Below are 22332 nucleotides of genomic sequence, written 5' to 3'. Positions count from 1 at the left end.
TTTTAAAAAAAAAAAAAAAAAAAAAAAAAAAAAAAAAAAAAAAAAAAAAAAAAAAAAAAGATCACCAGGTAGATACACACAAGCAGACAATAATTTTTCTAAATAAACCTCTTTTAAAATCAAATTTTGGATTAGAAATGTGAAAGAAGTTATTATACACTACACTATAGGTCCTCTAAGAAACTTATCCTAATGAAATGATGTAATTATCAAAAGCCCTTAAATAAAAGACCCAGGAATTTCCTGATTTGCAGATTCTGTAGAAGTGAGAAATGCATGCAAGACAAGTCCTGAGTTACAAACTGCATGCAGATCTGAAGAAGACTGGCATCATGTGATCATCTGACCCAGGAAATCCTACACAGAAATGAAAGGTTTCATTGATAAAACAGAACTTAAAAATAGTTGAATTTGGGTATTTAATCATCACATTGTCCACTAATGCACGTTTACAAAAGACACAAACAAAAAGATCATTAATCAAGAGATTCTGTATATTAGTTGAGATCATGACGTCCAGTTGCCATTGAATACGAAACCCCATTCAGGTGATAAGGTTACCAACTCCGTTGCCCTCATTTGGGCCTTTTGCAAACACCCAGGCAGCTTCATTACTATCACCTGTTATTCAGGCAAAGGAAAAAGAGGTAAACAAGCATGAAGTCCTCACACACAGTCAGTCTCATAGCGATACGTTTCTGCTTGTTGCACAGAACTCTGCTGGCCTAGACCTGGAAGAAGGATGAAATTCAGCCAGAGATCCAAGCAGCTGCTGAATGGTGAGGTAGAGTGGGATGCTGGAAGCAGGATAAGTGACAGAGATGACATAAGGACATGCAGGAGCCCAACTTGACAGCAGTTGTACAACTCTGGGATGCTGGGAAAGAGCAGCACATGGACCAAGTGGCTGCACACCCAACAGGAAGAAGTAGCTGACTCATCAATGATGCTGGGTGGGTAATGAGGTGGACAGGCATTGTGGCATACAGTGACAGGCCCTGCAAACTGTGGCTACAGCCACAAACCAAAGGACAGTCTTCAAATGTACACAGCGTGGAAAGGACCATTGCTACATATCATGGACTTTAGGCACACACACATCCCTGGAGAGGAGCACTGTTAGTCTTGCTCTTCACTAATTAAAGGCTAATGATGATAGCTGTTCAACAACACCTGTAATTAATGAAAGTAATTGTTTTACCAGAAATGGATTAAATGTGGAAATGACTATTTCAACAAGTTTAGGCCTAAAAAAATTTATATTTTGAAATCACCACTTAGTTCTAACAGGAAAACTCTTTTTTTTGAGTACATAATGGGCTGTTATTACCATAGTGCTTCTATGGTAGTAGTTAGCTTCATTAAGAGTCCCATTTGTTTTTAAAATATTAGTATCTCTCCACAGAACTGAGTTTGCTACTGAGTTTACTGACCTAGCATCAGAAATAATATTTGGTTTTTGAATATAGGAGAAAATTAGGAAATTGCTCAAAAGGTCAACACCAGGAAGTCAACATATTGCCTTGAAGAAAGAAAGCAACGAACAATAGAAGTTTTTTAAAAAGAAGAGTTATAGCAATCCAAGTCCCGTACGATGACTGCAAGCTTGGGAAAGAAGATGTTGTGGTTATAACTAAATGCTGAATTTTTTTAAGAAAAAGGAAATAAAATAACTTTGAGACAAAAAATGCATTTATCTTGGGTCACACCTTTGCTCTAAGTTTTCCTGATATTTATTGAATTAAATAACAGAAATGGGCCTAAATTATAGCATAAAAGATTGATGTAAAATGTACAGAAGAACGTTTTGACTCTGAGTCACTGAAATCTCTTGAAGAAGACTGGCTCACAAACAGAAGTATGTGGAGCTCAGGTAAACAGTAGGTATTCAATAAATGTTTGCTGAATGAATGAAGAAACTGAAATAGCCTAGACAAAATTCAAAAGTAACATGGAGACTGAAGTTTTAGAGAACCATAGGCCTTCTGAATGGAAACTTAATAAGCAGCATTAACAAAAAATGGCTGTTTTCCAAATTCCTGCTTTCTGGGGTGTTCCAGGTTCCCCTGACTGAGAAGGACCATTAATCTGCTACTACTTCTGCTTTCCTCCTTCTTTGAGAACAGCTGGACTGCCTACCTTCCCCCTTCCCCACCACAAAGAATCCAGAAAAAGGTACACTGATGTTGGTTCACCTCATTTCTTTTGGCTAGGTCATCATCATCTGTTAATTTTCCTCCCCCACTTCTTTATGGTGTCTAGGATATAGAAGCTGTCACTGCCAAGTTAGTCCTCGGGGCAGAATATACACTGCATCAAATGGGAAGCATGTGATATTATGTTCAAAAGATCATGTACAAACATGAAACAATGGAAGTCTAGGTGCTGGTGTTAGATGAGCTACCTATGAGACAGACAGCAGGAATGGGTGAGCACACACCAGTGTGCAGCAGTGCGCTACGAGAACATGCCTTTAAAAGTACGTGGAAAAGTGTGGTGTTTGTCTCTGATAACAAGGCTGTATACAGAAAGGATAGATTGGAAAGTCTATGTATGGAAGGAAGACATGAAATTTTGTAGATATGATATGGTTTTGTAGAAAGGATATAGTTTTGGTTAGGTTATATAATTAATGGTCTTTGAAAATTCCTAGATGTTAGATATATATGTAAATTTGGGTTCTAACAGAGCTGGACAATAAACATGCTATCCAGAGCAACAAGAAACTCTGAGGTAAAGAGAAGAGGGCATAGGCATTCAAATGTAAAACCATATCAGGGTTTTTTGAGGATTGTGCACTAATAAATGCACAGAGATTCCTACACAAGCATATCACCAGCATAATAGATATATTAAAAATATTTATGACCATTTTATATACCATCTGGCTTACAATCAGAATAATGACCTGGGTGATCTTTCAAAGTGTCTTCTAGTCTTAAAAGATCCTAATATCATTCAGTATTAAAACAGTTAGCCACCAAAGGCTCTATGAGTCTTACAGAGAACATAAATGAGGCCTAATGTGCTATATCTATGATTCTGTGGCCAGATCCATGCTAGTAAAATTAAATAGAATCTTAAATAACTTATTCATTAAGTTCAAGGAAACAAACTAAAGTACTTTGGGTTCAATTATCAACTGCACATTTCTTTTGATCTCAATACTATCCTTAATTTCTCTAATATTTGATGTGTGTAGATTCAGCATAACTATAAAGACAAATAAATACTGTCTCAATTTGTGAAATCCCAGAGGCAAGATGAAACACATATCATTATTGTGATTTGAAAAGGAGTATTCTTTTCTAAGAACTATTGATATTACTTCATTTCACAAAAAAAAAACAAAACCCTGTAAACTATAAGATAAGACCAATAAGGACTCCGTTTGTACACTGATATTTACATACATTAACATCAGAGATCCTGAACCAATACTTTGTACAGTTAAGAGTCAAATTTGAGTAAGGAAGACCATTACTAAGACCCTGCTTATGATGACCATCAAGGAATAAACATATTCCTTTGTGGATGAACTGCGTATTCTGAGGTGCTGGCATTCTCCTAATTTTATTTAGTTATTTAAAGATTCAGTCTCTCCAGTGGATCATGCACAGGTTTTCTGATTCTTGTTCACACTGTGCTTGGCTGAAGGAACTAAAACAATTATAAAGATGATGCTTCCCGAATCACTGCGAAAGCTAAATGGCACATCTGTTTATTTGGTTTTAAAAAAAAGAATCTTTAATATGACAGGCATCAATGATTCATAAAATTACTTCAGTTCAAGAGGAAGAGTGAGATGAAAAGACCTACTAAATAAAATCCTCAACATAGCTATCTACCTTTCCACTGTAGAAAATCATGAATGAGTACCTGGAGCAGAGTTACGTCAGTGTACTACTAATAGAATACACTTTAATAGCATCAGCTGTTCTGTTCAACCAAAAAGGAAAAGTCAACAGAGGTGACTGGCAACATGTGATCTATAGATATTTTTATTTCCTAAACTGCCCATATGTCTCCTTGGCTTGAGAATTTCCAGGTTCTTTATTCTGTAACTCGAATACAACTTTTTAAGACTATATTTTACTAATGCCACCTATAGAATGAAGGCCTATGGGTGATACTAATAGGTAAATAATCTTTTCAGTTAAGGTTTAATTAATTGACAGATAATTTCTCCCAATTTATTATTTCTTTTCCTTTAATACTTCTTTTAAAACACCCTTATCATTACCATTCTTTTTTGGAATATCTTCTAGATAAGTGGCCTGTAGAAATTGCAGTTACAGACACTGAATTACAAAAGTGTGAATACAAAACTGCAAAAGCAATTGAAGAAAAATTAACACCTCTAAAACAGTGATGTGGCCAAAAGGAAGTAAGCTAACTGCAAATGTGTGTTTAGTATGTGTGTGCAGAGGCACTGAGAAGATGTTAGAAATGTTACCAATCTATGAAGCTAAAAGAACTTTGGAAACCAAAATGAATGGAAGTCAAGAATGTATTAGGAAAGCACATAAAAACCTAGGATAAAAAAGCTGCCAGATACAAAATTCCACTGATACCCTCTTGAGACCATTGGACATTTTTTAAAAAGTTATTTTCATATTGTATCCTTAAATAGAAATCATTTTCTAGACAGGTTTTATGAATGTACCCAATGTGTACACACTTTGTTACTTTTTGACTGATAAATTTATAATTTTTTTTGTTCCCAAACTCTCATTACTAGTTGTCATTATTGCAATGTGTTTGAATATACCACATGTTGTCCATAGTTTAAAACACATAACAAAATATAATGTAAAAAAAATTGACAAAATCAATACATATTATTGAAATAATAATGTACTTACAAAAAGAAAATAATCTTTTGTCTTAGGAAAGGCCTACTTCCTCAACTTATTAGTTGTTTGAAACCCCTTTTTTTCTGCTACGTATGAAGCTCTGAGTTAGGATTTTACATTTCTGGTTTAATCATACCTTTTACATCTTCATCCTCTATTGTTGTATTTGAGCTCTCGGTTGACTCCTGTTGAGAAGAAAACACATTTTTTAAGTTGCACACAATGAATACAGTGATTTCTACTTTTGAAAATGTTGGCTAGTGATATATATATCATGCAAAATTCTTCAGCAGGCTGTGTGCATATGCTGACATGCAAATGGACAAATACATTAAGTGGTTTTTAACAGAAATAAAATGTCAAATGCTGCAAACCTTTCAAAAAGGGAGTACTCTGGTTGCCTAATCTCTGAAGCAGTATAAATTTGGGTGATTTGTAGAAGAGAAGTATGCAGTTTAAGAACTGGGTAAGGACGTGTGGGTTACAGTGCCCCATGAGGTGTGCTTTTTCTGTGTGTTTATGAGAAGTTGAATGTATTGGCCAAATTAATTTGAATATTAAAATAGGAACATTTTATTCCCTATTAGTTAATCAGCGAATAGTACCTTCTTTGTGTCGGGCACTATGTCAAGCACTGAATTTGCAGTCTATTTGTCTGCCTTACTCCTTTGTATACAGAAAGCATTTTATTGCATCACTTGAAGAAAAGCTAAGGGTATTAAGTTGAGATATGCTGAAAGTACTTTTAAGAAGAATTTTCATGTTCATGATCAGCACAATGGAATTCTAATGAATAATTTACTTTCAAGGACAATTAGATTTTTTTCATTCTTTTCTAAATTAGAAACTGGCTGTTACTGATAAGAAACCCACTTCCATAATAAAAAGACAAAGCTATTTCTTTGTGAAACTAGAAATTAAGTTGAAGATTAGTAAGCACACTTAAAAGTACACTGTAACTGCCAACATTAAGATACTTTTATTGAGATGGTTTGATAAATGTTTCCATTAATAATGTACTAACAAAATACTTCCCAGGAAACAAATTTTGCAATATTCACAAGAAAGACATAATTTTCTACTTAGAATAATTAAAGACCAGAGCTGAAAAAAATTGGAAACAAACTTCCAATCAATAGCTATATGCTCAGTGATGAAAAACAGATATTGGAAAATGATGCAAACACCAGTCTGTGTCCTTTTAAATATTTGATATTAAAAAAGTGATCAATTTATATTAATATCATATACAATATTTAAACCAAAGGGACAAACTAAAGATGTATCCAGAGTCTCCATACACACAAAACCAAAGAAAAGAGTCTTCATGCGTTTCTTAATGTGACCTAGTGTTCAAATTTAAACTCAAAATGAAGGTAAAACCCATGCACTGCATAAATAAACTAATTCATGTAAGCAAGAAACACCATGCAGCACCTCTTACAAATGATACAGCTAGAACTATTGAAGTATCCACTCCGGCTGTTAGGCTTGGTCTTTCATTGGCTAATGCTATTAAAAAAAAGTGTTCTCGTATGTGGTGGTCCTAACTAACTTATCTCTTTTAGGGACTTAGAACATTTTCAGTGCCATGTCTATAAAATAAATCTCATATTAAGAATACAACACTTTGTGTTTTTTACTTTAATGATTTTAATATTGATCAACTAAATGTTAAACCAGAGGAGAAATGTGTTTTCCAAGACTTAAGCATTGTTGATAAGAATAAGGAGAAGTAAAACCTATCACAATACTTAATATTTGAGAAAAGTATTATGAAGTATTTTTCCTCCCCTTAGAGATATAATAATACATGAAAAATAATAAACTGGAAACATGGAATACATTCAGAAAATGTCTCCTTTCATACTATAGACATGTATGCAAATGCTGCCATTTAATTAACATGCTGTGTAAATAATTTACAATGGATAGAAAACAGTCTTCCTCCAGCATGAGTAGTTAAATGTGTACTACTGAAAAGCATATAACTCAATAATGACAAACATATTTCAAAGGAAGTGAAACTCCCAGATTCTCCTCAAATTCATGCCAAACAACAACATCATCACCAACAGAGTATTAAAAAACAACAAAACAAAACAAAACAAAACAAAAAACCACTATGACAAGAGAATAGAATAAAACTCAAAAGCAACATTAAATTTAAACAAATACCTATGAACTCAAGTTGATACTTTTGAAGACAGTGGAATGATATAGCAAGAAATTCTAAAATTTCATGCAGAATACATCTACAGTACAAAGCACAGTCATGGAGAAAAAAAAGAGCAGATGGAATTGCTTAAGATACACAGTCATCTTGTCATAAAGACTTCATAAATGTTTAGCCTGACTTTTACTGACTCATGGTAACATTCATTTCTTTCAAGTTGTCATTTATTTTTATTTGAAAGAAGTATGTGTAAAGTTCTAGACAAATCAGGCCCAAAAGAAATTGTGGTAGAAAAAGGGTAAAGATTTTCTTTTCTATTTTTAGATAATGAGTTAATTTTGCTTTAAATATCTGATGAGATGTGTAATCTTGTTAAAGCAAGATGATGTTGATTCTTTCTGAATACCTTGTTTCCATCAGGGTTGTGGATTACAGTAGTTTGGGGCTCCTGAGTGAGAACAAAATAGAGAAAGAAACAGTTCGCATTGTTAAGTACACTTTTACTTGTGTGAGGGACAGAGCAGAGTGAGCCAGCTGACAAAACTAAATAGTGACAAGGGCTAAAGCAATGTTAACTTCTGTCAGAGGTTGCAGCTGGCAAGATCTCTGATAAAAGATCTCCCTGGTGAGCCCACGAGATAGGACACCTCCCTACCCAGAAGCAGCATGCAAAAGACCTTATCCCTGATCAGCAGACAGACAAGGCTTTGAAGTTTGGAGACCTAAAGAGGCACTCACTGTTTCACCAAGTCCTATGCCAGACAGAGCTTTCCTTTCTTCTTTAATGAGCGTCCTGTTAATGTCTGTCCTGTAGAAAACTTGACCAAGGGCACTGGAAATAGAACTCTTTGAGATGATCTCAAATTTTTGTAAAAATATTTTTCAGCTGTATCGTTTTGTGAATTAATTACAGTGTCATCAACTATAACTAATACATAGCTGAATATCCTTGAAAAATCTAGAACCACTGGACCATGATTAACTTAAAAAACAAAGAGTAGGGCCAGCCCCGTGGCTCACTCAGGAGAGTGCGGCGCTGGGAGCAGTGAGGGCACAGGTTAGGATCCTATATAGGGATGGCCCGATGCGCTCACTGGCTGAGCGTGGTGCGGATCATACATACTGAGGGTTGTGATCCCCTTACCCATCAAAAAAAAAAAAAAAAAAAGAGTAACCTAAAGAATGCATTTTAAAGGTCCACAAGAAATTCTGAGGAACACTTAAAAAGTCTCATTAAAGGGTTCTAGGACTAATCATACAATCACTATAATTTGAGACCTATTGCTGATAAGTAGGTGTTAATTCCCCTTCCCCACAAAAAAAAAAAAAAAAAAAGAGTAACCTAAAGAATGCATTTTAAAGGTCCACAAGAAATTCTGAGGAACACTTAAAAAGTCTCATTAAAGGGTTCTAGGACTAATCATACAATCACTATAATTTGAGACCTATTGCTGATAAGTAGGTGTTAATTCACATCTATTTTTTTTTCTGATTTATGGACTATATATACTGAATATTTGGCTGTAAATTCATGTTTTTCCATGAAGAAAATACTATCTTTCCTATTGCTTTCTATCAGAAAATTGAAGAAATATTTCCAAGTAGAATATAACACTCAAATAACTGATGTAAAAAAAGATTCAGTGCGCATACATCAATGGCATGTTTGGTATTTTCATTACGTGATGTCTTGGCAACTGGGAGTTACTGCAACCCATTGAGAGTTCTCTTCAGCCACAGGCACTATAGCTTATGCTGCCAGACTTAGAGAACCTATCTACTCTTTCCCTTCTACCTTTCCCTGGCTAAGGAAGCTGTGATCAAAACTGTTTTTTACTATTAGATAACCTGCTATCTTGATGTGTCCTTCCTTTAAATGTTTTTCAATTGAGCCTTCTGGTTAACCCAAGTGAAATAATCCCCCGTTATTTGTTATTCATTTAAAATAACTGTACAAGGACAGCAAAAAAATCAGAAACATTTCCGAAAGTCATAAAGATACGAAATAGTTTGAGGAAAATATTATAGAACTCAGAGCACTGAATGCCAGTATTCAAATTCCAATTTTTAATGTAATACCATCTCAAAGTGTTAAACCAATTTAGTTGTTAATTCTGTGGATTTGATTGAAATAGACAAAACTGGTTTCCATTGGTAATTCAATTTCATTCTTTGGATTAAAGTGAAACAGTGAAAATTTAATTTAAAACACAACAAACAAAAAGCTTTAAATTTCCAGTGCCTCTTTATCTCAGAAAGTGAGGTCTTACAAAGCCCTGTCGTCTTAATAAGAGGAAAACAAGAACTCTGAATAAGGTCTATTTTGCTGTTGTCTAGCAATAATCCCATTAGCTCTCCTTGATGTCAACATTTGCATCATGAAAAGAAGAAATCATTGTTTGCACAATCTAGAGCTATCATCAGAAGAAGAGCTAAGAGCAACCAAAGCGCATTCTACTGTATTTCTAAGGCGGCATGCAACAATTTCAACTACAGAGACCACAGCTATCAGTATGATGTTCAATAATGAAATGAGATAATCTCATGTTAGAAACACACTGCTTCACAACTACCTTAACAAAAAGAAAACGGGGAAAAAAAAGAAATGAACATTTTTCATATTGTTGAAAGCAAAAAATAAAACACCCCCAAACAAAAAAATACCCAACAAAATATTTACATGTGTATCTATATAGTGAAAGCAAATGAGAGAAACAACAAAAAACAGTAAAGAACTTAAGAAGGGTTACAAAGAGTCCAGGTATACCAGCGCCGGGGTAGGAATATTTTCTTTGGGGCTGGTTACCACGTTGGCTTTGTTGTTTATCTGTGGGTATGCAGAAAATAGAAACAGAGACACCTTAAACCCCCTGGTAGCCAATGTCTCTATATGCAGCATGTCTACATGGAGATAGACATGAAAATAAAGAGCCACTGAAGATGAATGTGAAAGACACTGTGATGACTAACAGGAATGATGATCACTTCTATTCTCCGATGTTCACACACAGGCGAGGACCATGTCTGTGATGGAATGATAAAACAGACGTGGCTGCTTTGGCCGTGCCACCTTAGCAAACAGACAAAGAGCTGCTTTAATGGAGCTCAAATCAAGTTTCAGAGTATGAAATGGATATTGCCATTTTCATACTCTTCAAGTTGGATTCTGTTTCCAAGCTTCCAATTGTTCACTGTTATCAATACATTCCTTTTTTTTTTTTTTCATTTTATTCTTGAGCTGGAAGTCACACATAGACCATCTTCCTCTGGGGAGCCATCACTACTTTGTTTAGTAGGTATTCAATTAAAACTTAGATCTTCTGGCAAAAGGCAGCTGTTATAATATTTTTTAAAAATGATAAGTCTGGGTCTCCTTTAAAAAATACATCTTCAATTATAAATGGTGAAATTAAACTCTTTTACTGCATGCTGAATGTAAAAGGACTTTATTTTTCACAGTTATTTGAGAGGAAGACACTACGTTGTCTGTCCATGTTATTGCTATCATTGAAGAATATATTTGGTAATATCATTCCCTAGCTTTCACGTAATTGGATTTGACCTTAAAGAAGACACCATTACCATTGTGCAAGTCACATTGTGAAAGCAACTCAAAGGGTCAGTAAGAATTGAAATGGCCACAGAGAAGACTTTGCAGACATGTGGCAACTTGGAACCACAACTGAGTTTGGGCACTGAAGAATCAAAGACTAAAAAGTAATAATTAACATTTCTTTTAAACTCATGCATGACAACTTACATTATGGTTATCAAACACAAATATAAATTAACATTCATTTTCTTACAATATATTTTCTAGGTTTCTTCTTTATTTATTATTTTCTAAAAGAATATACCTTCATAATTTTAACACAACTGTACTTAAGGACTTAAAGAGAAACACATACTGCATAAAATAAATAAATACCAAATGAGTATTTACAAGTGGTTATACCAAATTAACTGTTTTGGGGTTTTCTGGGAAGTCTATACTATATACCTATGGATGTAGTTATAAACTAGCATTGAGAGGAATGTAGAAGATAGCAGAAATTAATTTAGGTGTGTAACTTTTTGCTAGTAATTCACATTAGTGTGGTTAATGGTATAAGTATTATTTAAATAGGCTGTAACACTGTGCTCGGTGACATGCAGGAAAAAGAGAAAAAACTTTTAAACTTTACTAGAAAACTCTTTAAATGTTAAACCATCAATCTATATTTTTCAGAGAGTTTAAAATTTTTTTTCTTAATTAAAGTGTATGGAATTTAACATAACATTTGTGCAAGAGCCAAAAAAGAGATGAGTTAATGGAATCTATTAAGAGGGATCGAAATTCAGTATTTACATTAGTATAGGATTCATGAGAAAAGGGAAGGGATGTCCACATGAATACCTTCCTAATTCAGGAAGAGACCTTGGGAAAACATTGCTGGCTTCTTGTCAAATGATTAGGGGCACTTATGTTTAAAGCACCACATATATTTAATATGCTATATTTAGTTTATATCAGTGGATGCAAATGAAAGAGAAACATTCTGAGATATTTTTATTTCTGTTTTGAGATAATATACTTGACTTTTTTCTAAAATGTGGTTGCCAAGAACAGTTTTATTTTAGTGAAAATGTCCAACATGCACACCTATGTACACAAACTTATCTGCATAATCTTGTGAGTGCCTACGCCCACGCGCACATACACACACTTACACACATTCACACATAGATACTCAGCATACAGACACCATCATCTCTTTCAAATGAAGGCCATTCTGTCTGGGCAAGCCATCCTTTCTCGTCAGGTATGGGAAATATGAGTCAAATTAATATGTGTCTCAACCACCACTTTTAATCATGTTTAAATGGCAGTTAAAAACTTTGTTATTATTGTGAAAATTAGTTCAATAATCTTTGTTTACTATGAGAATTTTTTTGTAGGTATTTGTAATATTAATTAATTGAAAAATAATAGGAAAATTTCTAAGTAATAGGCTAGAAGAACTTCCTTTCAAAGAGTCAAATATTAAGTACAGGTTCAACCATAACTGTCTTTAAACATACAATAACTTTGGCACTTTTGTCTGTGAATGTAGTTATTTTATATTATGAAAGCAGAGCATTTTTATTTTTCAAAAAAACTGAATCAAATCAGATATTTTTATCATGCACTGAATTACTCTTATGAGGCATGGGCAAGATATTTCTATTTCTCAGGTGTAGAATTTATTACCTTTTGAGATTAATAAATATTTTAAAGGTGCTTATTTAGAATGGGTCCATTGTAAGATCACTTTTACAAAATCACCACTGTAAGATCACACTCTTTATACTATGGTGAACATATTATGGTGTGTCTGAACACAGCCGTGATTAGCAACCATGATTGTCATTTTAAAAATAATCATACAGAATTTCTTCACTTATCAGTAAATGGACATTAATTATGTCAAGGTCTCTGTATTTTCAAAGAGAAAATTGGACTTTATCCTTGTAAAAGATCAAGCCCATTAATAACATATGGATGAGGGTTTAACTTTTTACATATTAAAAACATTCAACTTCAGAGAAAAACAATATAATGTGTAAGTGGGGTAATGTGTTTTGATAGCTGATTAACACTGATCTGTAATGGTCCTAACACTTTCTCCACTTATACTAACTTGGGTATATAAGACTGTTTTATTCCTAAGTGTGAATTTTCACAGGAGGAGAAATCTGGCAGATAGAGATCCTCACCATCATCTGAACACTCGAACTGGACTTCCTTTTCTGAATTGACCAGTCAAAAAGAAAGGAAAAGAAAAACATATGACCGGTTGAATTTAAAGTATCAAAGCACGGAGTACAGAATAATTTTGTCTTTAACGAAGAGCTACAAGTTGACTAGAAAACAAAAGTTTTGGAAATGTTTCTTTCTATATAAGGATAGTAGTGAAAATAAATATCTCAAGTAGGAACTATGAGCTCTACATCACTGAACAGTACAGAAAAACCCTGGAGAATAAAACATTTGGAGAATTTAAAATATCACATTTCTGCCAATGTAACATTGGAAAGAAGGCAGACACCAACTATCGTTACTGCAATCTAAATTGAATAAATTAAGCAAAAGGAAGATACAATCACAGGTTGAGGAAAGCAACCGGTAAATGGAAATGCCATCCTAACAGGAATCACAAGTGCATCATCACCATAGCTATGGAAATTCCCAAAGAACACACAGACAGGTGGGGAAGAAATGACTGGGCATGAACATAAGAAGTGACAAATGATTTTCTATGCTACATTTTCAATATGAACTGACCACCTGACATTAGGTCAAGTTCAACTATTAGAATATCAATTAATTCCCAAGAATATTGAAGTGATAATGAGGAATGTATACATTTGCCTTTGGAAGAGAAAGAAAAGAATTAAAAAAATAAAACATTTAGGTGATACTCCAGAAAGATAGCAAACATCATTATGCAAATATAAGCTTACATTCCATCAAAAGTAAATTCCCATGAAACTAAATAATCAGTAGAAAATAATTTATATTATTTTGTTTAGAAATTCAAGAAAGTCAAAATATCCTTCTGGTTTTTTTTCTTGGAAGATTTTTCTAATATTTGTTCAGAATATTCACCTTAATCATATCTCAATACTTTATGATAGAAACACAGGAATAATTAAGATCTTTATAAAAACTGCCCAAGCAGAGAAATTTAGTCATTTGATGTTCTACTTCCAGACCCAATGTGAGTTTCTTTCAGGCTATAGACTTCAGCAGCCTTCAAGTACAGAGCATAATTTACTTAAGAAAGCATTTGGTTTTCACAGATTTTCAGGTCACCATAGTAGTTTGGGACTGTAGTAAAGCAGAGAAGATTTAGACATTCAGTTTTTATAGGAACTCCATATGAGTATTATTTTTTCATGATTATTTAATATGTAATCAAACAGAAAAAAAACCCACAACTTTCCTTGGTATAAATGTTAATCATCGTTGAGTATTAAGTTATTTCATATTTCAACCTGCATTCTTTATCAGGAGCTATAAAAAATACAAGCTGCAAAGACTTATATTTAAGACATATTTATAAGTTTAAAACTTATATTTAAGACTTATACAGACTTATATTTAACATTTTAAAATTATCCAGCATCTGAACGTCAGAAACGGTTTAGGAGCACCTGTTTAACTTACCTTTACTCCATCTGGTTTCTTTAACAAACTCTTCGCTGCTGCAAAATGAGAATAAAATCAGTTTAGTGAGTTATCCATAGAAACTCCTAGCCAGGCAACAAAACAGGTTACTGCTTCTTTTACCACCTTTGCTGAATTATGGCCAACATATGCCAAATTATCAAGGTCACATTGATGAGCACGAGCTTACAGGACATTGAATTACAGTATCACTTTTCTTGGTTTTGCCACAACAAACTTAGAACTAAATTCTTATGTAGTTCATTACACATAATAGAACACTTTGCAGTTGTGTTATTGGACTTTATTTCACTGTCGGTTGCGAAAAGGATACTGAAACTTTAACTGGACTATTCTTTTGTAATCCAGAAAGTCGATTTCAGTCTTTAGACATGAGTTGACAGATTGTATTACATGTTCATTCACACCACAAGTATGGTGACCATGTCAGTTCTGCCATTTAAGCTCCTCTTTCTAGAGGTTGAAAACTTGTAAAAATTTGCTCTGGCTAAATAACATCTTTACTTTTTGAAATCAGATAACTTAAGTCTTACAAAAAATATTAATAACAGTATTTTAAAATGAAATGGTATATTATTGACCTTGAGCAAATTTTTTAAATGCTTAGCAAATGACCTAAAAAATTAAAAATGACATTATTTTTATACTTCAAAATCAGAACACAAAGGCTTCAAAACAAAAGCCTTTACATTGAAAAAGTAAAAATCAGAAAATGTGAGACAAGATATCAAACAAAATAAAATCTTCAGCCAAATCAAAGAAATCCTAAAGCATATGGTCTCATATGAAACTTCATTTTTCTTGAAGGGGAGCTTTTATCATTCCTTCTGTTACTGAGTTTTTTGCGTTTATTAAAAGGTGAAGTCATCCTTTCTCAAAATATACTTATGAATGGGTACATACCCAGTGAACAGATAATGTAACTGTTAATGACAATCAGTACATCGAGTGTAGAATATTCATGAATATTCAGGACAAAGTACACATTTATGCTTCCATTTAATGTTAATTATGTGTAATTATTTAAGTATATCAAAATAGAATTTGGCATATGAAGTGGAAATACACAGCTATAATAAAATTGCATGAACATGTAATTTCCTGACATTTATTTAATTTGGGATATTATTTTGACATCACTTTAGTATGACTTTAAACTTATTTAAAAGATAAGTGTTAATTTAGTCTTTAGCAAGAAAGCTATTAATTTATTATTGAGATTGCAAGAAATAGTTGCCTTAGCTATAATACTGTTTGTTTGAAGCTAAAAAGCAATATTAAGTAAATCTTGTGGCAGTTAATAGGTTAGAAAGCAAACTCAGAATAATTGGAATTGCCATAGCAAGCAAAGAGAAGACAATGATTCAGGGTAAGCAGGGATTTGGCCTGGGAGATGCAGAAATGTCCCTTTTGATTACTATTCACCTTACCTCACAAGAAATACATTCCACATAAAGGGAGAAAAGAAAAAATAAAAACAACTTTATAACCATATACTTATGGACAAATTACTTTAAAGAGCATGTCTGGCAATGAAATAGAATGAATAAAATAGGCAAAACTAAAATGCAATATCAAGTACAAGATGTTGTAACTGGGTCTAATGTTAATCAGTTGATTTTGAAGTGATGGATAAAAAAAAAAGTTTGCTTTTTCATGCTAAGACATTGAGAAACAATATAAAATCAACATATTAGTCCTGAGCTTTTTAGTTTACAGGATGATGAAAAGGAAAATGTGAGGTAAACAAAAAGTTTCTATACATGGGTACATACATTAAGAAAGGCTCAATTTATGCCTGAGAGTATTTAGTAGTTTAACAAAATACACGATTTTAATTCTGGAGGTTTTTTTTTCCAAGTTAGTTTGTAATTAACAATTTATACTATATAAATCATTCTACCTTTTAGTGACTCACTAATTACTGGGCCACAATGAAATATTAATTTATCTGAATATAGTATATATTAGATACTATTTAATGAGATGGCACTGAACTCACTGTATAAATATCAACTATATTAATCAAGTGTTTATCAAACAGGTAACTTGACAAAGGCAGCAAAAAGGTTTTATCACACCAAACAAATTGGACAAAATGCATACAGCTGACCAGCATAGTCCTTTAATTTGTAACATTACTCGTGCTATTACTATTGTTGCTTAACAGCCTTTGGAAGCTAAATACAAAGGCAGGTGGAAAGGTGACCATTTAATACGGTTGCAAATAATAACTAGAAACTGGTTGAAGAACATGTTGGATGGATCATCATGTGATAGCACTGTGACACACAGGCTCAGTATGTAGCAGGAAGTAAAATGAAGGATTGAAGAAATGGCTAGATAGTTTGATACTGCAGATCGTTATTATGTACGCAGTGTGCAAACTACAGTGATAGTACATTGGGCACTAACATTTGACAACTGTTCCAAGTCTAAATGGCCGAACAGTAAATTTACCAAGTGCAAATAATCATTGTTTCAGTCCCTCCCCATACGTAAGAACGATTAGCATTTGCCAAAATCTGATTTTTGGAAACCTCATCCTTTGATATAATCTATCAAAAAAGGAGGCTCCGAAACTCAAAATTTCTGCAAGCAATCTATACTTTATCTCCATTTTAGAGAGTCATTCCTACAATAAAGAAACGATTTGGCTTCCTTTAGCCCATTATTTAACAAATTTATTTTTACCATGGAATCATTCTGAGGAACACTTATTTTCTTATGTTGTTACTGTGTAGTAGGTTCTCTGCAAATTCTTGAGTTAGATATCTTTGACAGTTGTAATCATTCTTATAGCATGACAAGATACTACTGTACTTTTGAAATAACTTAGGCCTAAGAGAACTGGGCTCCTCAGTAATGGTCTTCTTTTAAAAATCTTGCTTATTGGAATTCCCTATAAAAATGAGACAAAAAAAAACTTATTCATAGTTTTTACTTTATGAAATATCAATTAGTAAATTCTATATGTCAAATGCTGAGCTTCAAAATGAGTGTGTATTTCCACAACTTGTGTGTGCACCCCAGCATTTGACAGATGGGTTGCTAGTCCTGCACCAGCACTGACCGTTGGCTGGGGCAGCCTGGGGCACTCTTGTGAGGGGCACAGTCACCTGAAGCTCTGTGGGAGACAGCACCAGGCGGATTACTAACGGCAGCCACAGGTGTGGAAGGAATTGGTGCCATACGTGTGCCAACCATGAACAACAAGGTCTTTCTAATTATCAGAGTTCTTTTAATTACAAAAAGACAAGAAAAGACTACTAAAGAGGAGAGCAGAGGATAAGGAGCCATGCTTTTGTTTCATGTACCTGAAAAATTCCTCGTAGCCAGCATAGTTGTCAAGATGGCACCCTGTTAAAGAAATCAGGATATAAAATCAGTGTTGCCTCTGCAAAGCCCTGACCTAATAAATATAGCTTTTGATAACAAATCTCCTGGCTTTATCCTCAGTTAGGGGATTTTTTTTTTTTTTTGGTTTCCTGAGAGTCACAAGCCTGTGTCTCTCATGATGCTGGGACCACCCTCCTGTGTGGGCTGGATTCAGATTATCAAATTGCACAGCTGTTTTCCACGGAAAAGAGGAACCACAGCACACATCACCACATCAATTCTAGCTTTTCATCACAGGTTTGATCCTGGTGTGTATTCCATTTTCCCAATGCCCACAAAAAGAATAATGAGTATTGAGGTTTACACAGTTAAAAGCCTTTGCTAAAAATTATTTTCCTCACCTACAGTATTTCCCAAGTCACTCTGCCAAATCTACCTCCCCACAAAAATGTACAATTTCTTACCTTTAATTTTCTTCTAGCATTAAATTTCTTCAAGCAGTCTACAGTCTCCTGTCTGTGCATCATAGAAGCAACAGTGGAACGTTGCTGGAAGAAGAGGAAAGTGATTTAACTGAGGATGTTTAAAACATACAAAGCATAATAATATCCTCAACTTCGTCAAATCTTTATTAATGATGCCTGCACCCATATGATCAACTTGTAAGTATTCAATAGCCAAAGTTACCGAAAAATAAGACTGATTTTGCCAAGACTATTCGTGACTAAATGCAACATTTATGTATAGAAAGTAGAGAAATGAATATCAATAATTTCCCCAATTCTCTTTATTTCAATATATATTTAGTCACATTTTTACTGGACTGCCTTTTTGTTTATTCAGCACCATATTTGTTGCCCTAACATTAGTCACTTATTCCTATAAATTCACTGAAGTCTCTAGTTTCCCCCAAAGTTTCACACTATTTTTCTTAGTACTTCTAAAGTATTTTCAGACTACCAAGGCCATTCTTTCCTGCTACCAAAATTCTACTTCCAGCTTCTAAACCTCATATTGTTTCCAAAGCTGCCTAATGATAAATTATTGAACTTTGTGTAACCTTTTCTTCTGGAATACTTTTAATCTCAATGTTATTGTGCCAATCTCTGTTTATAAGTATTGTCAATAATTGATAAGGGGAAAACTCATTACTTGTGTTATTATAAGCAATAGTCTTGTTTAACAATCTATGTAAATCAGACTTTGCTACTTGAAATGGTGTTTTTCACCATGATAAAATTCATTTTTAAAAATACCTTGAGTCAAAAATTCATTCATTCTGAGTTTCACCTTTTTTTCTGCAATAGTATTTTAAATCCATGAAAAAATATTAAAGGACAGTTTATTTTCCATTTTAGCTCCTGAGATTTTTGGAGAACTCTTACTTACACAGATCCAGGGGTGTTTCAGTGCCTCTGACGCTGTGATACGCTTGGCAGGGTTGATAGTAAGCATTTTATTGATGAGGTCTTTGGCTTCAGGAGTCACTGTGTCCCATTCTGGTGATGGAAACTTTAAAAATATAATTTTATAAAGAGTTTAAAAAATAAATACACACTCAGTCAAACAGGCAAGGGTCAAACATACTAGCCATTTCCTTAAGTAGATAATTTCTTCATAAATTTACTTTTTGTATAAGTTAAGCTGTGTATAAAATAGATAAATCTATCTAGATATATCCTGCCCCCATGTATATAACTATATATATTAAAGAGTAATTGATAGGGAACCAACATATATACTTAGTTGTATATTATATACATTAAATACATTTTAGAAAAATAACTTAAGAATCTTCAATTCCTCTAAAAGTATCGTTGCTTTGATCTGAAAATCAGATTTTATGCAATCTTTCTCATAATTATCTGCAAAACAATAAAAGCTGAGAAGTTTTCACATGTATCAATGTCATCATACTATTATGTCAAGGTTCGAAATGAGGTATTATACACTTTCACGACTGAGAAGCAGTACTAGCAGAGATAGTAAAAGAGCTTCAATTCCTGTGCCAAAACTGAACTATTAATCAGGGCTGCTTGGAGTGTTGAAGTGAGAAGAAATCTGAGACTACCAGAGTTTCAGCAGGATTTCATTTTAACACTTCAAGGTGGTAAATATATCTAATTATAAATTTCACCAAAGTGCAAGAAAGCAAAGAATTTTCATGACTTCCATTGGTAATACAATTTTTATATTAATAACTATATAATGAAGCTACTTAGCCTTTCTTTACAATATTTTTGTTGTTCATTATTATTCAGCTTTACTTTCACATAATTAACATATTTAGCAGAAATACTACTTTTCATGGGTTAAGAGAAATTTATATCACATTAGTTGCTAAATGACAGAATATCAGGTTCTTTTTCCAATTTGTAAATTTTTATAGATAATCTTGATAAACAAAGCCCTTGTCACTGTGTCATGTAATTAAATTAGTCCACTTCTAATAGTTATAAAACGGGCAGCTTGTGACCCATTAGCAAAATGAAGCTTGAGAAAAATGATATTGACTCTTTAATACCTGTAATTTTTGCCAGTTTAACAACTGTTGTTTTTTAATTCCAGAAGCTTATCTTGGGCTGTTGTAAAAACTTGCTAACTGTTAGGAACTACTGAAGAAACATTCAAGACTGTTTCATATTGTTGAGTAGGTCTTCTGATAGCAAATAAGGGGCTGGTTCAGCCTGAAGAAAGGTGGCCATTTTCCTCATTTTTCTAATTTTCACAAAGGCACCCCTCCATGTTCACTAAGAAGTGCATCTGCAGGGCTATGTCTGCCCCAGAGAGGGGCTTAGTTCTGGTCTTTAAAGATGGTGAATGTGCTAGCTATTGCCATGTAAATAACAATTTGGTCCAACTATTAGTTTGGCTAGAATGGAATGCTTCAAAGTTCAAAGAATATACATTTTAAATTCTTGATAACTTATACGCACTTCCATCTAAATAGAATATATAAACAGAAATACGTTGAGGAGTTCACGAGGCCTGATAGAACATAACAAACTCTTTTTATATTTATTCCTGTCACTTTCACATGGAGATTTTAAATGTGTGCACAGAAGGTGGACCTGACACTGCCTAGTCCTCAGTTACCCTGCTTAATGATACATAGAAAGCATCCCCAGGCCCTGCACCTGGATTTCCAGAGGGCTGTAGGAGGTGAAACCAGAGGAAGTGAACTTTTATGTATATTTACAGAGGAAAATATGATTTATATTTATCAAAAAAAGCAAGTTCTGTCAATGAGCATAAAGTTATGCCATAAAGAGAAAGCAGATAAGTAAATCCTGCCTCTTCAAATTTTGAACTTAATGCATAACTATTCTAACTATAAGTTAAGTGTATTAGATTTGTGAATTTCAAATATTTTTAAATTGTGAAACCCATTCTTCAAATGAAATCTTGCACAGAAGCCCATTAGGTAAACAAAACCATAAACATAAAACCTGACATAGTGGAATGATGTTCTATTTGATACATGGATTACTGCAAAGTATGGTTGGTATATAACATAATTATGTGATAGACATTTGAGAATATAATTCAACTAAAGAGGCAGTAATCATTTCTAAAATAGAAATCTTCTAATGTTTATGCTTTAAAATGTACTAAGATCCCAAAATTTTGACAAGCAAAGTCTTTCCTCAGAGACTTCAAACTGCTTTCCTTTCAATCTCAAGAGACAGTGAGCTAAAAGGAAATACAAACTGAATACATACGCTGCATTTCTTACTTTTTATCTCCCTTTCTCTAAGACACAGGGAAATAATAAAGAAAATTCCCAAAAAATTATGTTTAAAAGAAAAAACCGATTAAAAATCTGGCTCTTGGTCAATAAACAAAAAAGAAACCCTCATCCAAAATTATATAAATACGTGTCACATACATCATAAGCTCCAGCCTTGATCTGCTGATAGAGTCTGTGTTGGTCTTCATCCCAGAAGGGTGGATACCCCACCAGTAGAATATAGAGAATGACACCTGAAGGAAATTAGTATATTAACATAATTAAGTGATATAGACAACAATAAATTAAATGTGGCTGATCCACAGTGATATCAAGCCATACTCATTAAAACAGAGGAAACTGGATTGTTGGAAAACTTCAGAGAGATGTGTTACGATCTGTTCTGAAGCACTCCATGGAGGGCAAATGCTCCTCTTCCTATGGGCCAAAGAATTCTAAAGAGGCACGGCAGGGCAACATCTAAAGACAAAACTCACCTGTCATTTTGGGTGACACATTCTTTGGCCTCTCTGTACTGTCTATACATGGTCTCCCTGAAATCTTACCTATATAGATGCTGTGATTTTAGTCACTGGGTAGGTTGAAATTTAAAAGCTAAACATGTTATTTATTTCCTCATGGTCATTTGCTGGTAATTAGGACATTTTGTTGAGTGATATTATCCTGGTTATAAATTCATGCTCTAAGTAGCCAGGGTCCCTGTGAGGGTGGATAACATCACATATAAGATGACAAAACCCTTTTCTATTCAGTGATCATAAGTCTTCAAAAATAGAATTTTTCGGGCCGGCCCGGTGGCGCACTGCGCTAGTGCGCCGCTTGGGAAGCGCGGAGGCGCTCCCGCCGAGGGTTCGGATCCCACGTGCAGACCGGCCGCTCACTGGCTGAGCGAGGGGCGGGAGCAGCACCGAGGGTTGCGATCCCGTGGCCGGTCCCGGTCCGGTACGGGGGCGACACTGAGGGTTGCGATCCGTTGCCGGACACAGAAAAATTCTATTTT

The 22332-nt window shown here is 34.0% G+C and overlaps 1 protein-coding gene across 9 annotated transcripts in view; it reads right to left on the bottom strand.

Moving 5' to 3' along the window:
- CAMK2D (calcium/calmodulin-dependent protein kinase II delta) overlaps window positions 1-22332 on the bottom strand; it is a 291524-nt gene that overhangs the window by 33553 nt on the left and 235639 nt on the right. For 4 of the 9 annotated variants that reach the window (XM_008566073.1, XM_008565995.1, XM_008566141.1 and 1 more), the window contains exons 9-14: window positions 21471-21565; window positions 18971-19093; window positions 18046-18129; window positions 17560-17602; window positions 14222-14259; window positions 4993-5041 (exon numbers count right to left, since the gene is read on the bottom strand). In XM_008566073.1, coding sequence (XP_008564295.1) covers window positions 4993-5041; window positions 14222-14259; window positions 17560-17602; window positions 18046-18129; window positions 18971-19093; window positions 21471-21565 — 432 coding nt within the window. Of the gene's footprint in view, window positions 1-4992; window positions 5042-7438; window positions 7481-9799; window positions 9860-12768; window positions 12802-14221; window positions 14260-17559; window positions 17603-18045; window positions 18130-18970; window positions 19094-21470; window positions 21566-22332 lie in introns of all 9 variants that reach the window. The other 5 variants (XM_008565789.1, XM_008565321.1, XM_008565711.1 and 2 more) reach the window with 2 other exon arrangements.

The sequence above is a fragment of the Galeopterus variegatus genome, unplaced genomic scaffold (genome assembly GCF_000696425.1).
Source record: "Galeopterus variegatus unplaced genomic scaffold, G_variegatus-3.0.2 Scaffold2, whole genome shotgun sequence".
Taxonomy (NCBI): Eukaryota; Metazoa; Chordata; class Mammalia; order Dermoptera; family Cynocephalidae; genus Galeopterus; species Galeopterus variegatus.
This window is presented reverse-complemented; position numbering and strand designations above follow the sequence as displayed.